Genomic DNA, 19,487 nt, shown 5'->3' on the forward strand with positions numbered 1-19,487 from the left:
CTGCAAGTCAGTGCCTCACAATGCCATGATGAGAGCGAGGCACTAGCTTCTGAAGCAGTATGCCAACCCTTGCATTTTTACTGTTTCAGAAAACTCCCACCCAGCTTTGCTAGATTTAACAAACTACATATGCTTCAAGTGACCAGCAAGAGTTTACACACAGATCACTAATATACAAGCAGCATTTCAGGAATAGTTTCCTCTTATCACCAGACTGTTCTTTTATTTGTAATTCAGACTTTTCACCTTTTATCATCACAAACACTCAAACAGCAAAACACCTGTTACATAAACTGAAAAATACAAGTAACCACAGCAAGAACTAGTCTATAAACCTGGATATTTTAACATGCAAAGCAAACTGCATTCTAGCAGCGCTGAAAGACACCATGATCTACATAATTTAGCTGGCTTCCTTCTATACCAACATTTACCTTCTTTCGCAAGGTCTTTCACAAGTACAGTTATTTTAAAGCCTCTTTAAACAACCAACCTTTTGTACTTGCATGAAGATACAGTTCACTCCAGTATCTGGCATCCTGTATGAATATAAGCTATATTAGTAGTAGTTGTTAAAGCCATCACAGAAACTAATAGGGTATTCGATAAAATCCAAACTGTCAGCATAAAAAAAAAATTGGAATTTGTTGATGTGCTGCAGAGCATCAAGCAACAGAACATGGCAACCCAAATCAATCTAATAGGAAACAGTAGCTGACACCAAAACTACTTAAGAAACTTGTTCCAATGCTCAGGCCACCAATACCAAAGAAAAAGTAGGCTTTATCATCACTCTCCTACAACCCTCACTATGAACTTCAGAAATAAAAACAAGGTTAAACAATATTTACCTACTCCCATAACTCCTCTGCTTTCCTCTGTCTGCACTGTTGCTTCTGCTCAGGCCAGTCTTATTTGCAAACAGTTATGGGGTAGGGACCAAAAGAACTGGTGTTAGGATGAAATGCCAAAAAAAAAAATTTAACAGATTAGGGGACCACATTTTTCCTCTCTTCAGACCTCAGCAATCACTGCTGAGGAAGCAAATCATTAAAAACAAACAAACAAAAAAAATACACACAAAAAAAACCCCCAAACCCCCCAAAAAAACCCCACACCACCACATTACTGAAACACCTGAACTCCAGGAGAGGAAGTAGAATAGAGCAGAACAGTTCAGTTGGAAGGGACCTATGTTATACTGTGTTTAATGCATCCCAGGACATGGTTTGCCTTCTTGACTGCGAGGGCACACTGCTGACTCATATTGAGCCTACTGTCAACCAGTACCCCCAGATCCCTTTCTGCAGGGCTGCTCTCCAGCCACTCCTCTCCCAATTTATACTTGTGCCTGGCCTTACTCTATCCCAGGTGCAGAATCCAGCATTTGGACTTTTTAATTTTCATCCTATTAATCATTGCCCAATGCTCTAATCTATCTAGATCCCCCTGCAAGGCATCTTGTCCCTCGAGAGTCAACAGCACCTCCCAGTTTAGTATCGTCAGCAAACTTGCTAATGGTGCATTCAATTCCTGCATCCAGATCATTGATAAATATATTGAACAGAACGTGTCCTAGAATTGAAACGTGAGGAACACCGTGCTGGTGAATGGTCGCCAGCCAGATGTAGCCCCATTCACTACAACCCTTTGAGCCCTGCTGTTTGGCCAGTTCTTCACCCAACGCACCATGAACCTGATCATCCCACAGTTGGACAACTTGTCCAGAAGGATGCTATGAGGGACAGTATCAAAAGCCTTACTAAAATCCAGAAAAACCACATCCACTGCCTTCCCTTCACCCACTAGGTGGGTGACCTTATCATAGAAAGATATCAAATTAGTTAAACAGGACTTTCCCTTTGTGAACTCATGTTGACTGTGCCTGATGATTGCATTGTTCTTTAAATGCCTTTCAATAGTGCCCAGTATGATCTTCTCCATAATTTTTCCAGGTACTGAGGTTAGGCTAACAGGTCTGTAGTTTCCTGGGTCTTCCCTCACACCCTTCTTGTAAATTGGAATAACATTGGCTAGCTTACAGTCAGCAAGTAGTTGAAGATAATTTCTTGTCACACTACTACATCATACTACTCCACATGGAGCATTTTAGCTCATGTCCTTCATACTGTTTACCCAGAAGCTGATTTGTATTCCCAATTGATTTAAGCAATCTGACATTATCTCAGCCTTTTAGAATTGGAAGAATTAAAATGGTTTGAGAGGGCTCCTTTAAAAGTACTCTGTGGTGTTTGGGGTTTGTTTGGTTGGTTTTTGGTATTTTGGTTTTGTGTTTTTAATATATTAAAGATGCTTCTCTAGTGCATAACACTAGGGTGGCTCTGTTTTTAGCCACTGGAAGCATTGCTTTTGTATGGTGTTGCACTTATGTTTGACTAGCAAAAGCCCACCTCTACCACTTGTCCTCTCTTCAGAGACCTACCTACTGCCTTTTCTGCTTCAACATCACAATTACTGTTAGCAGTAATGTTTTTTCAGTGCCTAAACAGCACATTCAATACCTCCTTCAGAACAGTATTTTGACAAGAGAAAACACAACATGCAAATGACTTTAGGAGTGAAATTAATGACTTTCTTAATACTTTGTGCATAAGATAAGTCAATTTTTTTTTTTTAGGTTAGGTGGACACCCCCCCCCCCCCATTTTACATGGTTAGCAAGCATTTTGTGAAAATTTCAAGCTGTTTTTTTTTTTTTTCTTCACAACAATATTCTTAAGCACCCTTATTAATTACAATCAAAATTGAGCTGTTTAAAGTTTGCTCTGCAGTTTTCTAAATGAATCTATGAGCTAGGATCCACATTCAGAAAATAATCTTTTCAAAACTAAATGTCCCAATTCTTGTTTACTTGTTTGGAAATGTATCGGTGTTTAACGAAGAAAGTAAATCAACTCTTTTAATACTTATGCCTAAATTTGACTTTATTAGCCTGCCAAATTCAACTTTTTGGTTCTTCACCATCTTAACTAGATCCATACTTAAAGCAATACAAAAAACTGAGATGTAAAGTGTCTTACTAAGTTTGTTTTGACAACTGATAATTTTTTAAAAAACAAGGTATACTATATTAAGAATCTCACAGATTTAGAATTACTTACAAGCTAAACTATCTTTGACCTGCTGAGGCTACCACGCCCCCTTCCCCCAAGCTATTTGGTGAAAAAAGTTGCTAGAAAGGAGACACTTCTAAGCTTTACTCTTCACAATTTTTCTCTATAACCCTTATTCTAAGTAGCTGACTCCTCTCCCAGTGTCTAATCAATAGTAAAAACAATGAAGTAGTCACTCTTTCAAGGTAGCCAACACAAGAATGCCTTTCACAGTCAGACTTTGAAATTCATGCCTCTGGCTCTAGATATAAACACCTTGTGTATCATCACTTCAAAATGAAAAAGGGAACCTATCTACTCCTCACATGCCAAAATTATTTGATATATAGATATCCCTCTGGAGAATGATCTCTTCCAGTTTTACACACCAAAGACAGGAATTGTAAGAAGTTCAACAAGACTTAAAACAGTATTTCAGTTTGATAAACACAAGATTTTGAGAATCCCAGACTTAAAAACACTGTCAATTTATTTTGCTGAAGAGTCACAAAGTCAATAATGAACACATGCAGAATCTGTGTGAAAAAAAATTAAACTAAGATGGAACAAAATAGGACAAACATAAGTTAATGCAGTATCTCATGAAACATTCATTTCTAAACAAATTCTCAGCAAGTTTTCAACTCTGGTGTTAGATCAATGTTACAAAAAAATCATTATCTGGATGTCAAGAGTTCAAAAAAAAACATTTAAGTTAATTTGCTCTAAATAAGTTTATTTACCCAGATAGTTCTCAAAGTGAAAAGCAATTCATCTCCTCATTTATACCTTTGGGAAGTAATGGAAGGTTGTAAGTTAACATATCAACTCTACCAGAGTGGAGGGGAAAGAATTAAAACTTTGGGTAAGTTTAATACATGTAAAGAAACACTTTCCACTTCATTAAAAAAGTAAATCTTACTTGTTTATTCATACTACATAGAACACATTCATTTTACTTGTTAGAAGTTACATACTGCAGGAGTCCATGTCCTCTACATGTAAACCCAGACATTTTCCTCACAGTTTCTCACAGCACAGAACTAACAACTTTTAAGTTGGTTTCTCTAATCTTAGGTTAGAAATTCCATATTCCATTTTCAAAACACAGTAGAGACCAGGACTCAGTCCTTGAATTTATTAAGAGAGCAACTTTTCAAAAGCATCGATACCTTGGTGCTCATGCACCATCAATATTTTTACACCCGAGAAAGAAGGAAACCAAGTCTGGTCTTGAGTTCCTCAGCAATATACATTGCCATTAGATCCATCTAAGATAAAGGTCATCAGCCATCCTAGACCTGACTATCTGTTAGGGTAAGAAAACAGAGAAGCTTCCTAAAGAAATACACCCTTACAACCAGATATTTTACAGATAAATAACTGCTCAGTACATTTAATGAAACATTTAAGTAGAAGAAAGGACTCCTGGTTACAAACTATTTCCTCATTTGCCTCACTGATGGTCTTATGAGTCTTAGACTTTTCCCTCTGTATTGGGTTTGCATGGCAAGGTTTTGGTAGCAGGTGTGGCTTTTGTGAGAAGATGCCAGAAACTTCCCCCATGTTGGACAGAGCCAGTGCCAGCTGGCTCCAAGACAGAGTCACCACTGGCCAAGGCTGAGCTAATCAGCAACAGTGGTAGAGCCTCTATGATAACATGTTTAAGAAGGGGGGGGGGGGGGGGAACACTGCTCAAAAGCAGCTGGGAGAGAGAGGAGTGAGAATATGTAAGAGAAACAACTCTGCAGACACCAAGGTCAATGAAAAAGAAGGGGGAGGAGGTGCTCCAGGCACCAGAGCAGAGATTCCCCTGCAGCCCCTGGTGAAGACCATGGTGAGGCAGGTTGTCCCCGTGCAGCCCATGGAGGTCCACAGTGGAGCAGATATCCACCTGCAGCCCGTGGAGGACCCCACATGGGAGCAGGTGGATGCACCTGAAGGAGGCTGTGACCCCATGGAGAGCCCACACTAGAGCAGGCTCCTGGCAGGACCTGTGGCCCTGTGGAGAGAGGAGCCCACGCTGGAGCAGGTTTTCTGGAAGGACTTGTGACCCTGTGGGGGACCCGCACTGGAGCGGTCCATTCCTGAAGGACCTGCACCCCATAGAAAGGACACATGCTGGAGCAGTTCGTGGAGGACTGTCTCCTGTGGGAGGGACTTCACATTGGAGCAGAGGAAGAGAGCTAGGAGGAAGGAGTGGCAGAGACAACATGTGATGAACTGACTGCAACCCCCACCTCCCTGTCCCCCTGCACTGCTCAGGTGGGGGAGGAGGTAGAGAAAATCAGGAGTGAAGTTGAGCCCAGGAAGAAGGGAGGGGTGGAGGGAAGGTGTTTTAAGATTTGCGTTTATTTCTCCTTATCCTACTCTGACTTTTGATTGGCAATAAATTAATTTCCCCAAGTCGAGTCTGTTTTGCCTGTGATGGTAAATGTTGAGTGATCTCCTTGCCCTTATCTCAACCCATGAGCCTTTCATCATATTTTCTCTCCCCTGTTCAGTTGAGGAGGGGGAGTGATAGAGCAGCTTGGTGGGCACCTGTCATCCAGTCAAGGTCAACCCACCACACCCTCCTTCAGTTCAGGGAGATTAATAAACATTTTAGAAGCTGTACTTGAGACACATTTAATCTGGTCAGCATTCAGGAACATCAATACAAGAAAAGGCTAATGCAATGATAATAACAAAGAGCAGCAAATTTGAACAGTTTTTAATGCTTCAAAATTAGATGGTTTACATTTCTCAGCTACCAGCTACTCACTGGTGTTGCTAAGCAGTAAGTTTTTCTAAGTCTACTCATACTCAAATTTAATATAAAGTTCATTTTAAACCAGTGTTTTCTCTGTTCAGAGCACAATGAAACAGTCAAAGTTTCAGTCTGTCTTTCATATTCTAAAAAAAAAAACAAACACCACCTTGTGACATGCTACAGTAAATCTCAAACATACTTTTGTTAGCAAATAGCTTAAGCAGCCTACCAGAACTATCTACCCACTCAGTAATCCACAAAGAGCTTAAAAAAACATAATAAACCCAGTACTTCATATAGCAATAGACTCAAGTTAATCAAAAGGACTGCTTAGTACAGGAAATAGTTTCCTCTCTCAATTTTATTCAAATTATTATGTATCAGTTCAAGAACCTAGTTCCGAAACAAAATCAATGTCACAGTTTAAAGCTGGGCTGACTATTAAACTGATGGCAGAAGCTCTCTATTAACCCTCCTCCCCCCAACAGAAGAGGAAGGGAAAGAAAAAAAGGAGAGAGACTTATAGGCTAGAAAATTAAACCAGTTTTAATAAACTATAATAATGAAAAAGAATATAATAATAATAATAATAACAGAAATAATCAAATATATACAAATATATACAAAACCAAGATCGAGCTTCCCCTGATATCGATCACATCACCACAGGCACTGCAGGGCAGGCTCCAGGAAGGCCCAGACTAGGCCCAGCAACAGACAGGAACTGGATTCAGGGATGCACGGATCGGGATCGGAGGAAGCAGGAAAATGGACAGAGTCCTCTTCAGATACCAGCCACAGAAGAAGGGGGTGAGACCCTCGTGATCCCCCCGCTTTATACCGAGAATGACGTGTATGGGATGGAATACCTTCGTTGGTCAATTTTGGGTCACCTGCCCTGTCTGCTCCTCCCTGCAGGTGTGACCCCCCTTTGGCTCTTCACTCATAATTAGTGAGGAATTTAGCAGTGACCTTGGTTTCTCTAAGACTAAGTACAGCAAGAGCCTTTCTGCATAACATCCCTACTGGTGCCTCAGTGATAACTACAAACTTCGAGCGTTATCAGTCCTAGAAGCAGACACTGTCTGCAAAACATGCAGTTAACTTCAGAAAGTGCAGTTACTTAGAAGCAGCTTAGCTGAAAGTAAAAAATCACTGAAAGGAAAATTGGCCTGGTTTAGGCCAAACCAGGACAATCAATTTTTATCTGATAACGATAGCTTGTCAAGGAACTTTTGCTTGAGTTATGGTAATCCGACCAGGAAAGTTCCTTCAGAAAATTTCAGAGTAATCTGAACTTTTCAGTGAAACAGGATATTTTTGCCTCATAGAAGTCCAACTTCTACTCTCAATCAAGTGTTTAGATATAAAGCTTCCACAAGAGCTGAGGAAAAATTAAAGGATGGGTGAAAATTTACTTAAAAACTAAGGATCATTGAAGTGTTCTTCATACAAATGCAATGAAAGATTGGATGAATTTCCAGCCTCCAAGAAAATATATTTTTTAGATCCTATCAATGTTAAGAAGCAGTACATTTTTTCCTACAAAGATGTATATAAATTATAGACAAACATAATTATCCACCCAATTTGCAAAATATCTTATTGAAACAAGACATTTGGAGATACTTCCTCTAAGAAACATTAATGATAATCAGACTGAAAACTGGATTTAGACATTTCTGGTTTATGTCTAATTACATGAAACACCTATTTTATGTGCATACAGCACTTTTCCAAGGCTTCTGGTGTTCAGATTCCTATGTATTTTGGCAGGAACAGATGCACCTCCAGTGGAATTATCCAAGAAACCTCTCGTTGCACTCAAATGCGAAGACAGAACTAGTACAAATTATTATTAAAGAACCACCAAATTCTTGCGAAGTATTAAAGTTTAAACTGTCCAAACCAAAATCAATATTAAAAAAGCAGCCTTTTTTTAAAGTGGAAAAAACGCATAATTAATCAGGCTTCTCCACAAAAGGAAGTAATTTTTGGAATGCTAGAACTCATGCTCCTCAACACTCATTAATGATCTGAAAAGGAAGTTGAATAAAATGACTTAACTTTACCAATAATAACAGACAGAAAAACAAAAGCACACAGATGCCTCATGACAGTGGCTGTGCAGTAAAGCAGAAGAAAATTCAGTGGTGATACATGAAAGATATTTTTTTTTTTTTGCAAGTGACAGAAAAAAACCTCCAAATTTACATGTACAACGGCAAACTCTAAACTATTACCACTCAATACTTTCATATTATAAATAGCTGATTCCATAAAATTGCCAGCTCACAACTCAGCAACAGTTAAGGACAGCCTCAGAAGAGGGAAAAGAACAGCATAAAACAGACTCCTCTTTGAGGTCGTGCAGAGTTCAAGAACAGGATATAGCTATTTTCCTCATTCATTCCTTCATGGTAGCATACAATGACTGAGCCTGCATTTCTGCTTAGCCAGACTTCAGGTTAAGTTCTGCAGTTCACTAGCTAAATCATTCACCAAACCTAGTCTGAATTTCAGCCCAGGGTTATCAAGTTCCACATACCCATCACCCCATGCCTGAAGACCCCCAATGCCTGTAAAACAGTTTTTCAAATACCAGCTCTATGGATGTGTAACCCAGCAACTTGTTCAGTGTATCCTCGAGACATTTCTGAGGTACTGCAAGAGTAACAAATTGCAGTATTTTTGTCTCAAAAACACTCCATGGTTAACTTTGTATTTTTTCACTAGACTACAGAAAAGAAACCTGATTTTGAAAATTAATTTTGTATGTTTTAATGTTATCTCTGTATCAAAGCTAATGCAAAATGCCAAGCTATAAATGGACTAATATTCTAATTGAGATGAATTTATTTTTTTTAGAGGACCATTATCAACAGACAGCACTTTAAATTTAAGAGCAACTACTGCTTATTGTAAGGATTGTCCAATAAAAGGTGAAAATTCCTAATTACAGATAGTACTTATATAAGCAATACTTCAAGAAGCTCAAGGTAAAAATATGTACCTACTTAGATATCTATTTTACTTTGTTTTCCTGTAACACCAAAGAATTATTCTATAAGGAATTAAGGGATATCTCTAGATCAGCTGCCCTTGTCATTATGGGTGATTTTAAATTCCCAGATGTCAACTGGGAATATCATACAGCAGACACAAACAGGTCCAGGAAATTCCTGAAGCACACTGAAGATAACTTCTTGGTGCAGGTACTAAGGGAGCCGACTAGGAAAGGTGCCCTCCTAGATTTGTTGCTTGTAAAAAGAGAGGGACTCGTGGGTGAAGTGGTGATTGGTGGCTGTCTTGGTCACAGTGACCACGAAGTAAGTAGTTGAGTTTCAAATTGTTAGTGATAGAAGAAAATATGCCAGCAAAACAACATCCCTGGATATGGGGAGAGCAGACTTCAGGCTGCTGAAGGAGCTAGTTAGTAAGGTCCCCCAGGAATCTGCTTTTGAAGGTATTGGGGTCCAGGAATGCTGGTCACTTTCTAAGAGCCATCTCTTAAGAGTGCAGGAGCAGGCATTTCCAAAGCACTGGATGTCAAGCAAGCAGGGCAGAAGGCCAGCCTGGATAAGCAGGGATCATCTTCTAGAACTTCGGCAGAAAAGGAAAGTGTATGGACATTTGAAACAAGGACAGGTGACACGGAAGGACTACAGAGACGCTGTTTGCCACTGTAGAGAGAAAATTTGTGCGGCCAAAGCTCAGTTAGAGTTCAAGCTGGCCAGCACTGTGAAGGACAACAAAAAGGGCTTTTTAAAATATTTTAACAGCAAAAGGAGAATCAGAGATAACATTGGTCCATTACTTAATGAGGTCAGTCACCTCACAAATAGGAACGTAGACAAAGCAGAGATATTTAATGCCACCTTCATCTCTGTCTTCAACACCTATGATGGGCCATGGGACCCCCAGAGCCCTGTGTTGGAAGACCGTGACTGAGGGGATGATAAACTCCCAGCAGACCCTGAACTTGTTTGAGACTTGCTGCTCCAGCTGGAGCAGCAAAAGTCTATGGGGCCCAACGGGATTCATCCCAGGATACTGAAATCGCTGGCCAATGTCATTGTAGGACCTCTCTCCATTATTTTTCAACAGTCTTGGGAGTCTGGAGAGGTCCCAGTCGACTGAAAGCTGGCAAATGTTGTCCCAGTTTTCAAGAAGGGAAAGAAAGAATACCCTGGTAATTACAGGCCTGTCAGTCTCACTTCAGTGCCTGGTAAAATTATGGAGAAGGTTATTCTGGGAGTTACTGAAAAACACTTGAGAGACAATGCAGTTACTGGTTATAGCCAGCACCAGTTCATGAGGGGAAAGTCACAGAATCACAGAATCAACCAGGTTGGAAGAGACCTCAGGGATCATCGAGTCCAACCGTTGCCCTGACACCACCCTGTCAACTAGACCATGGCACTAAGTGCCATGTCCAGTCTTTTCTTAAACACATCCAGAGATGGTGACTCCACCACCTCCCTGGGCAGCCCATTCCAATGTCTAATAACCCTTTCTGAAAAGAAATTCTTCCTGATGTCCAACCTGAACCTCCCCTGGCAAAGCTTGAGGCTGTGTCCTCTTGTCCTATCGCTAGTTGCCCGGGAGAAGGCTGACTCCCACTTCACTACAACCTCCCTTCAGGTAGTTGTAGACTGCAATAAGGTCACCTCGGAGCCTCCTCTTCTCCAGACTAAACAACCCCAGCTCCCTCAGCCGTTCCTCATAGGACAGACCCTCCAGACCCTTCACCAGCTTAGTCACCCTCCTCTGGACTCACTCCAACACCTCAACATCTTTCTTGAAGTGCGGGGCCCAGAACTGAACACAGTACTCAAGATGCGGCCTCACCAGTGCCAAGTACAGAGGGATGATCACTTCCCTAGACCGGCTGGCTACACTATTCCTAATAGAGGCCAGGATGCCATTGGCCTTCTTGGCCACCTGGGCACACTGCTGGCTCATGTTTAGCTGGCTGTCGATCAGCACCCCCAGGTCTCTTTCCGCCAGGCCGCTTTCTAACCACTCTTCCCCCAGCCTGTAGCGCTGCATGGGGTTGTTGTGGCCGAAGTGTAAGACCCGGCACTTGTTCTTGTTGAACCTCATGCCGTTGGTCTCGGCCCATCTATCTAACCTGTCCAAATCCCTCTGTAGGGCCTTCCTACCCTCCAGCAGATAGACACTCCCACCCAGCTTGGTGTCATCTGCAAATTTACTGAGGGTGCACTCAATCCCTATGTCTAGATCATCTATAAAGATATTGAACAGCACCGGCCCCAGAACTGAGCCCTGGGGAACACCACTAGTGACCGGCCGCCAGCTGGACTTTGCCCCATTCACCACCACTCTCTGGGCTCGGCCATCCAGCCAGTTTTTAACCCATCGAAGAATCCACCCATCCAAGCCCCGGGCAGACAGTTTGTCTAGGAGGATGCTGTGGGAGACAGTGTCGAATGCCTTACTGAAGTCTAGATAGACTACATCCACAGCCCTGCCCTCATCTACTAAGCGGGTCACTATGTCATAGAAGGAGACCAGGTTGGTCGAGCAGGACCTGCCTTTCATGAATCCACGTTGGCTGGCCCCGATGCCCCGATTGTCCTGCATGTGCTGTGTAATGGCACTCAGGATGATCTGTTCCTGCTTAACTAACTTAATTCCCTTTTATGACAAGGTCACCCATCTAGTTGACTAAGGGAAGCCAGTAGACGTGGGGTTTTTTTTTTTGATTTTAGCAAAACTTTTGATACTGTCTTTCACAGTATCCTGGACAAAATGTCCAGCATACAGCTAGACAAGTCCATAATACGATGGGTGAACAAATTGGCCGATAGGTCAGGCTCAAAGAGTTATAGTAAATGGGGTTACATCAGGCTAGCAGCCAGTCACCAGTGGGGTTCCCCATGGCTCAATTTTAGGACCAGTGTTCTTCAACATTTTTATAAATGATCTGGATGCAGGAAGTGAACGTACATTAAGTTTGCCAGTGATACTAAATTAGGAGGAGCTGTGGATTGCCTCAAGGGTAGAGAGGCCTTACAGAGAGACCTGGATAGACTAGGGATCTGGGCAATCACCAACTGTATGACATTTAACAAGAGCAAGTGCTGGATTCTCCACCTGAGATGGGGTAATCCTGGTTATACGTACCAATTGGGAGACAAGAGGCTGGAAAGCAGCCCCGCAGAAAGAGATCTGGAGGTTTGGGTTGATGGCAGGTTGAACATTAGTCAACAGTGTGCCCTGGCAGCCAAAAGGGCCAACCAGGTCCCAGGGTGCATAGCTAGCCAGTAGGGGGAGGTGATTGTCCTCCTCTACACCACACTGGTGCAGCCCCAAGTACTATGTGCAATAGAGGGTGGTCGGTAACTGGAAGAGGCTCCCCAGGGAAGGGGTCATGGCACCAAGCCTGTCAGAATTCAAGGAGCATCTGGATGATGCTCTTAGTCATATGATTTAGTGTTAGGTAGTCCTGCAAGGAGCAGGGAGTTGGACTCGATGATCCTTATGGGTCCCTTCCAACTTGAGATGTTCTATGATTCTACATGTATAACCCAGATGCAGAAGTCGCATTATGCTAGGTATTGTAGTTAAACTCAACGCCTTGGAGCAGTGCCTATCTTGTATCTGAAAACATAACAGATGATGTGTGCTACATACTTTAAAAATATGTGACCTTCAAGCCCTTTAGGTAAAATGAAAGTAACAGAGTTCATTGGAAGAGATAAGGCAGAGATCAGGAAAGCTGAACCAAAAATGCTGATGAACAGTAGGGCCTTAAAAGACAAGGAGACAAAAGCCAGTAATCAGATACAGTAAAGCTAGAGAGCTCAAGAAAGGTTCACAGTTGTTAGCTCCCAAGTTCTCTAAATTCTTATATATGAAGGATAAGCAAATCAATTCCTTTGGAACATATTTAACACACTGCTTCAATCTTGCAGCTTTTATCTGTCATAAATACCTTGAGTACTTTAATGACTGTACAGTGAAGCTTACAACTCTCCACAAGCACCACAAGATCTAATGAGTGAGAAAGGAAATCAGAAAAAAAAACATACCTTGTGTTGTTCTATTGCATCTACCCACTGTTGTCTGTGGTCTGGGTCCTGAGCTCGGAGGTACCAAACACTATCATTTACGCTAATATCAAGTCTGCATTCGTCAAAGTCATGGGGCTGTGAAAGAAAAGAGTGTAAGAATAGCTAAAATTATCAACATGATCAACAATCTCTCACACTCTAAAATACTGTAATTACAAAAACTGATTGATATTGCCTTGAATTCATCCTAGATTCTAAACTCATTTTATGTAGCTGTCTCAAATAATGAACTAACACACACTTCCATAATGAAAAATGTCAGTCTTCTAAAACAGAAAAGCCTGTTTAGTACATTCTTATTAAACAAAATTGTCACGAAAAAGTTCCACACAAACCTTCATACTTTCAAAGAAATCCTTTAGCAAAATGGACACAGCCAGGAAAATACACTTTTTTTTTTTTTTTTTAACATTTCAAAGCAGGAAAGAGAAATTAAGGTTATTGCTATCAATATTGATTTTAGATGGAAGGAATACATACATCGTAGCAAAAAGCACCAGGACAGAACCATAAAAGCATACTGTAGCAAAATGACAAGGAAGGCAGCTAAAGGAAGCTGTGACACCCTCTGCTTCAACTATCTTCACTAAAACAAGACTTTCAGATAATTGGGAGCAACATGCAATGCCTTCCCATATCACCACTCGAATTCATCTAACTTTGGGTTCACATGCCTCAAATACTAAAAAGCTTTTACTAGCATTACAGTGAAGCTGGTAAGGAAAGTACAAGGGAACAAAACAACTATCTAATCTGCCCTGTGCCCTGACACTGTCAGTTCAAAGTTACTCCCTAGCAAACATCCAACACAGAGCACAACTTCCCCCCCCTTCACTGAAAACTATTCTTAATGAAACATAACACAGGTATAGCTGAACACCTTTTTGAATTTGAATACAAAGAAAAGTTACACATACAAGTAACCACAGGAAGATAATAGGCTCTAAGGTTAAAGCAAATGATGCAATCTGAAAGATGATAAATATTGATTCCTGATGCCAAAGACAAGACTACAAATGTTAATATCCTTTACAATATAAGAACTGCTCTGTGAATACATTCATCTTACAGACAACTAAAGCACTGCAGATCACTCATGAAACACTCCACAAAAGAAAACCTAAAAGCAAGTCTCACTTGTTGTGTCATGCACAACAGTTCAGTGCCAGCAAGAATTATTTTCTAAGGATCTGGAAATCAGAAGCTACTTACATAATACACAATCTTTCTTGTTTAAATATACTAAGGAGGAATAAAAGTACAAAAGCCAACTAGCAAATAAAAAATGAGCTAGGAAGAGTTTAACAAAAGTACTTGAAGTTTCACATATTTGGTCAAGCATCTTAACTGTTATAGAAATTTTCACATAATTAATGTAAAAGTTCTTATGAGTTAGGGAGACAAGGATCAACAGGGGTGAAATAGAATGAAGAATAGAATAATTAATATAAGTCTATCTGAATAAACACAGGTGGGCTTTCACAATCCATGAATATTGTTCTCAAAGCTCCTTGTGTAATCCTGACCTATGACTGAACAAATCATCAATCAAAGCTTAATGAGTAGCTAAGCAGGAGTAGGCCTAGAAGTATTACCTTCTGATGATTTTAGTAAAGGGGATGTATGGTTAACCTTTTCTTTACCTTAAAAGAAATATAGGATACTTAGAAATAAACATTAATAGAAATAAAGTTCTAAATAGACTTCAGCTATTTTAGGTTAATACTTAGGAGACGCTGGCAGTGGAAACCAGACTCTGCTCGACACGGATCAAGACGGGACGCTGATCACAGCAAGAACATTAAGGACGGGGTGTCGACCGGAGTCGGAGCGGAACCAGAACATAAAGATCAGCTAAGCAATTGAAAAGAATGGACTTTTGTGGACTCCTGACAATTGAAGAAAAGAAGAATTGAAGTAGCTAGTAGAATTTTAACAGAAGCTTATGAAAAGTTTATGATGTAATTGCTTATTAGTTTCTATATAAACCGATAGTGAATTTGAGTCAGGTACCATTCACTGCGGTGGTGGTCCAACGCTGAGTTGTTTAATAAAACCAGCAAACCTAGAGACCCGGACTCTGCCAATTTTCTTTAACATTAACCTAAGCTCAATTTAAAGAATTTTAAACTTCCCACAGAAAAAAAAAAAAAAAAATCCAGCAACTGACAAAGCTGACAATCAGCTGAATCAACTGCAGCTACTAATTCCCTTAATACCTGACCATCTGAACTTAATTCAATTCAAACAACTTTCAAAACTGTTTACATATGCTGCTTTGCCTTCACTGAACCACAGAACATAGAGATGTAAAGGACATCAAGTCTTCTAGTTCAGGCTCCTCTTTTTCAAACTGCATTTGCTACGTTGTTATTATTATTATACATGAGGAAGATGTTTATCTGCTTTAGGGTAGCAAGCCTGCCACATCAATGTGTCAGGCTTATAAACCTGTTCCCAGCCATCCCTCTGCCAGGACCTCCTTTAGCTGTGTGGTGGGGGATATGCACCTACAACAATGGAAGATTCTCCCAAAAATCAAGTGTACAAGAATTGGCTATCAAAGTTTTTCCTGCCATGACAGTATTCCTCTGCTCGATCTCTCTCTGAGGCCCTTCGGAAGGAGTTAAAAGTAATTACATGTTACACTGTTAGAAAGACTTGCCAAAACTAATGTTAAAAGCCTGCAGTACTACTGATTCCATGCTTCCACACACAACTTATTCCAGTGCACAACCATCCTTGCTGTCATTTTTTTCCCTCCATCTCTAACCTAAACATCTTTTATTGTGATTTAAGACCATTACTTTTCTGCCCTTTTCAAAGGCAGGTTTATGTATTCCCTTTCTTTGCATAGCAACTTTTACTATATTTGAAAAACTATGCCCTGTTGCTACAACAAGGAAGGGAAATGTTTTCCTTGAGGTCTAGCTTTTCAGGCCATTCACTACATGCACACTTCTGCATTACCTATAGATAAGAGACTAGGCCACATAAAAATCAGGTCTAGGGTTATCCTCAGCTCACTGTGCAATTTCATATTACAAAAAAGCCAGCTGAACAGGTGGTCCTGTTAGACAAGTTGCTTAAAGATAAGAAAACTCCACTAGCAATGCTAAATACTGCTTGAAAAGGAAGTTAAGTAGGAGATACATGATTTGCTCTTGACAAATGCATGTTACCTATTTACCATCTTATAGTACTTATTAATTGTCTATTTTCCATATTTTTCTTGCAACTGAAATCAGATCTATTATTCCCCTCCTATTCCTCTGCATTTTATAAAGATAGGCTCCACCATAAGACCCCTGAATTCACTGACCACAAAAGTCAAGTTCTCTAATATGCATTTTACCAAAATCAAATAAAACATCTGAACCACATGTGACCTGTTCTTTTCTTAACCCAGAACAAGTCAAATTGTTGATTAACCCTTTTTTCAACCAAGAATGAGCTCATATTTCATTTTCATTGATAACTTGGCAGACAAATACATCATTTTTTGATATCATATCTGTTACATTCTCCTCCCCACTGAGCTCTGGACAAACTTCCTTGGTTTCCCTCTTGCTATAAATGCTTTTATTGTTTTCTGTCATTGCATCTAGCAGAGACCACAAAGCATTATTCACCACTTCTCAGGTCTGTCCTTTATTCTTCTAACATCCTCCTCAAACTAGTTTGAGCCTCTCCTTACACTTGCTTCAAGTTTTTCCATTTCTCTTCCCTTTACTTTCTTCCTGTAGATCTCACCTCACTTCATTCAGATCTCAAGTTCACCATTTCTAGCCTAGTGTTCACTTTCCTCCATATGCTCAGAAGGGACCATAAAATGGTATAGTTCTTCGCAAGCCACCTGACAAGACATTGCAGGAGAAACAGTGATTTTCAAGTGTAACAAGCTAAGGACCTGTGTTGAAGCCAGGATATGTCCTACTACCCTTTCACAAGCAAGACAAGGCAAGAAAGATAGGAATGTTTCAGTCACACAGGGAAGCAGAAAGCAAGTAGGAATCACTATCTACCCTCAAGACCTAAAAGCAGGTTGGAGAACTTCAGCTGCTTTTTCCTAACACCCGCACCCCTCAGCAGCATATACAAATTGAGAGGGCACTGGGGAACAAAACCCAGACTGACATGACACTCTGAATGGGAGCACCTGAAAACCTTTATAGAGCTTTCAAAGGTGAGTTTGGCAGACTTTAAGAGTCTGTGGCAGAGGCAGCCTGCATTGTGCACCAAGGGCTTCTTCTAGAGACAGCATTTCAAAGAAAAACAGCTAAATCCTAATTCTATGCAAGAATACACTGCAAGAAATAAGCCTCCATCATTGCCAAACGTCCTTTCTGTACACCTCCTAAAGCTTTCTTCCAAGGCACCTGCAGAAATAAAGGCAATTGCAAGTATTCATGTGTCCCAGATTTTTCTGTATAAAACCAACTGATACTAGCTCTTAAATTCTAAAAAAGCAGTTTACACAAAGAAACATTTACTTGGCTACAGTTACTGAGGAAGTCTGCAGCCAGCTCAGGTCTCATGAGTCATAGTTTGCTGCATTGCCACAAAATCCTTCCTGCTATACAGCTCTCAAGGCTGAGGTATTCATGAAACAAGCTTCAGAGTGATATCTGCTTGAAAAATATTGGTTCAAGTGCTTAAGGCAAATTACACAAGGGAGGATTAAGTGTTTTTATATGCTTCATAACCTTCAAGAGTACTCCATGGGCAGGGGGGGAATACTTGAAGAAACTTTTGCTTGCTAAACCAGTCTCTCTCTCTACTCTAAATGGTATTTCTTCTTTTCTCTACAGAGGAAAGCCAGGGCAGTTCATAGCAGATCTGACTCAAGTCTGTGCATTGCAATTATAAAGGGTGTTTGTGCTGCTATTCCCACTGCAGAACTAAAACTTATCTACAGTGAAGTTATTTTAAAATAATTCTGAAGTTTTTTTTTTATTAAGAAAATACTGAGCAGGGCACTAGGACACAAGACAAACAATACAGGCTACAGAAAACAAGAATTGCCATTCTTTATCTCTCAGCCAGGAACAGCACTAGCATAAATGTGACAGAGGCTGTTATCTATCCTAGCTCCACCTGTTCGCAGTTATTAACAAAACAATACCATATACTGCTATGAAGATAACTGCAGCTTACAATACACCAGTGTTATACACTGTAATAACATATACAAACCAAGTAAAGACAAACATTGTGCTCACCTAATTCAGCAGTACAAAACTATTTATCCCTGAAGCTTTGACATACCAGTTTTTACTGGGTTTTTTTTGTGATGCAAAAAAGTCATTTTTTTAATACAAGATTAAGAAAAATTTAGTACAGCTGTGTTGTCCAAAAAGCAGATTCGTGGCCCGGTGTGCAATAAGCCAATTGTCACACACTCAGGAGAAACATTGCTTATTTATTTCAGGTTTGCACAAGCCTGGATGATCAGTGGTCTTCCACATATCAAGCACACCAGAAATCATCACTGCGATATCTTTTATACACATGCATTACAGGATGATACACTCCAGCTACAATGATTGGTTAACAATTAGCATATAATATCTGCTTAGTCATTTCTCACACTATAGCGCCTGCGCAGAGGAAGGGTCCTCACCTGGGCAAGGGTCTTCCTGACCTGTGAGCAGGTATTTTAGTATTATAATGAAGGTAGTTCAGCTAAGGATACTTAGAATCATAGAATCGTTTGGGTTGGAATGGACCTTAAAGACCATCTAGTTCCAACCCCCCTGCCACAGGCAGGGATACCTTTCCACTAGACCAGGTTGCTCAAAGCCCCATCCAACCTGGCCTTGAACACTGCTAGGGAGGGGGCATCCACAACTTCTCTGGGCAACCTGTTCCAGGGTCTCACCACCCTCACAGGAAAGAATTTCTTCCTAATATATACTCTAAATCTACCCTCTTTCAGTTTAAAACCATTCCCCCTCATTCTGTCACTACTTGTCCTTGTAAAAAGTCCCTCTCCAGCTTTCCTGTAGGCCCCCTTCAGGTACTGGAAGGCTGCTATGAGGTCTCCCTGGAGCCTTCTCTTCTCCAGGCTGAACAGCCCCAACTCTCTCAGCCTGTCTTCATAGGAGAGGTGCTCCAGCCCTCTGATCATCTTTGTGGCCCTCCTCTGGACTCGCTCCAACAGCTCCATGTCCTTCTTATGTTGGGGGCCCCAGAGCTGAATGCAGTACTCCAGGTGGGGTCTCACAAGAGCAGAGGGGCAGAATCACCTCCTTCAACCTGCTGGCCACACTTCTTTTGATGCAGCCCAGGATGCAGTTGGCCTTCTGGGCTGCAAGCACACACTGCCGGCTCATGTTGAGCTTCTCATCAACCATCACCCTCAAGTCCTTCTCCTCAGGGCTGCTCTCAATCCATTCTCTGCCCAGCCTGTATTTGTGCTTGGGATTGCCCCGACCCACATGCAGGACCTTGCACTTGGCCTTGTTGAACTTCATCCGGTTTGCACAGGCCCAGCCCTCAAGCCTGTCCAGGTCCCTCTGGA

The 19,487-nt window shown here is 41.0% G+C and overlaps 1 protein-coding gene across 4 annotated transcripts in view; it reads right to left on the bottom strand.

Moving 5' to 3' along the window:
* Window positions 1-19,487, bottom strand: part of LOC137675691 (ceramide transfer protein-like) — a 134,661-nt gene that overhangs the window by 92,566 nt on the left and 22,608 nt on the right. For 3 of the 4 annotated variants that reach the window (XM_068421868.1, XM_068421867.1, XM_068421866.1), the window contains exon 3: window positions 12,923-13,039. In XM_068421868.1, the coding sequence (XP_068277969.1) occupies window positions 12,923-13,039 (117 nt within the window). Of the gene's footprint in view, window positions 1-493; window positions 540-12,922; window positions 13,040-19,487 lie in introns of those variants that run through there. The other variant, XM_068421869.1, reaches the window with a different exon arrangement.

The sequence above is a fragment of the Nyctibius grandis genome, chromosome W (assembly GCF_013368605.1).
Source record: "Nyctibius grandis isolate bNycGra1 chromosome W, bNycGra1.pri, whole genome shotgun sequence".
Taxonomy (NCBI): domain Eukaryota; kingdom Metazoa; phylum Chordata; class Aves; order Nyctibiiformes; family Nyctibiidae; genus Nyctibius; species Nyctibius grandis.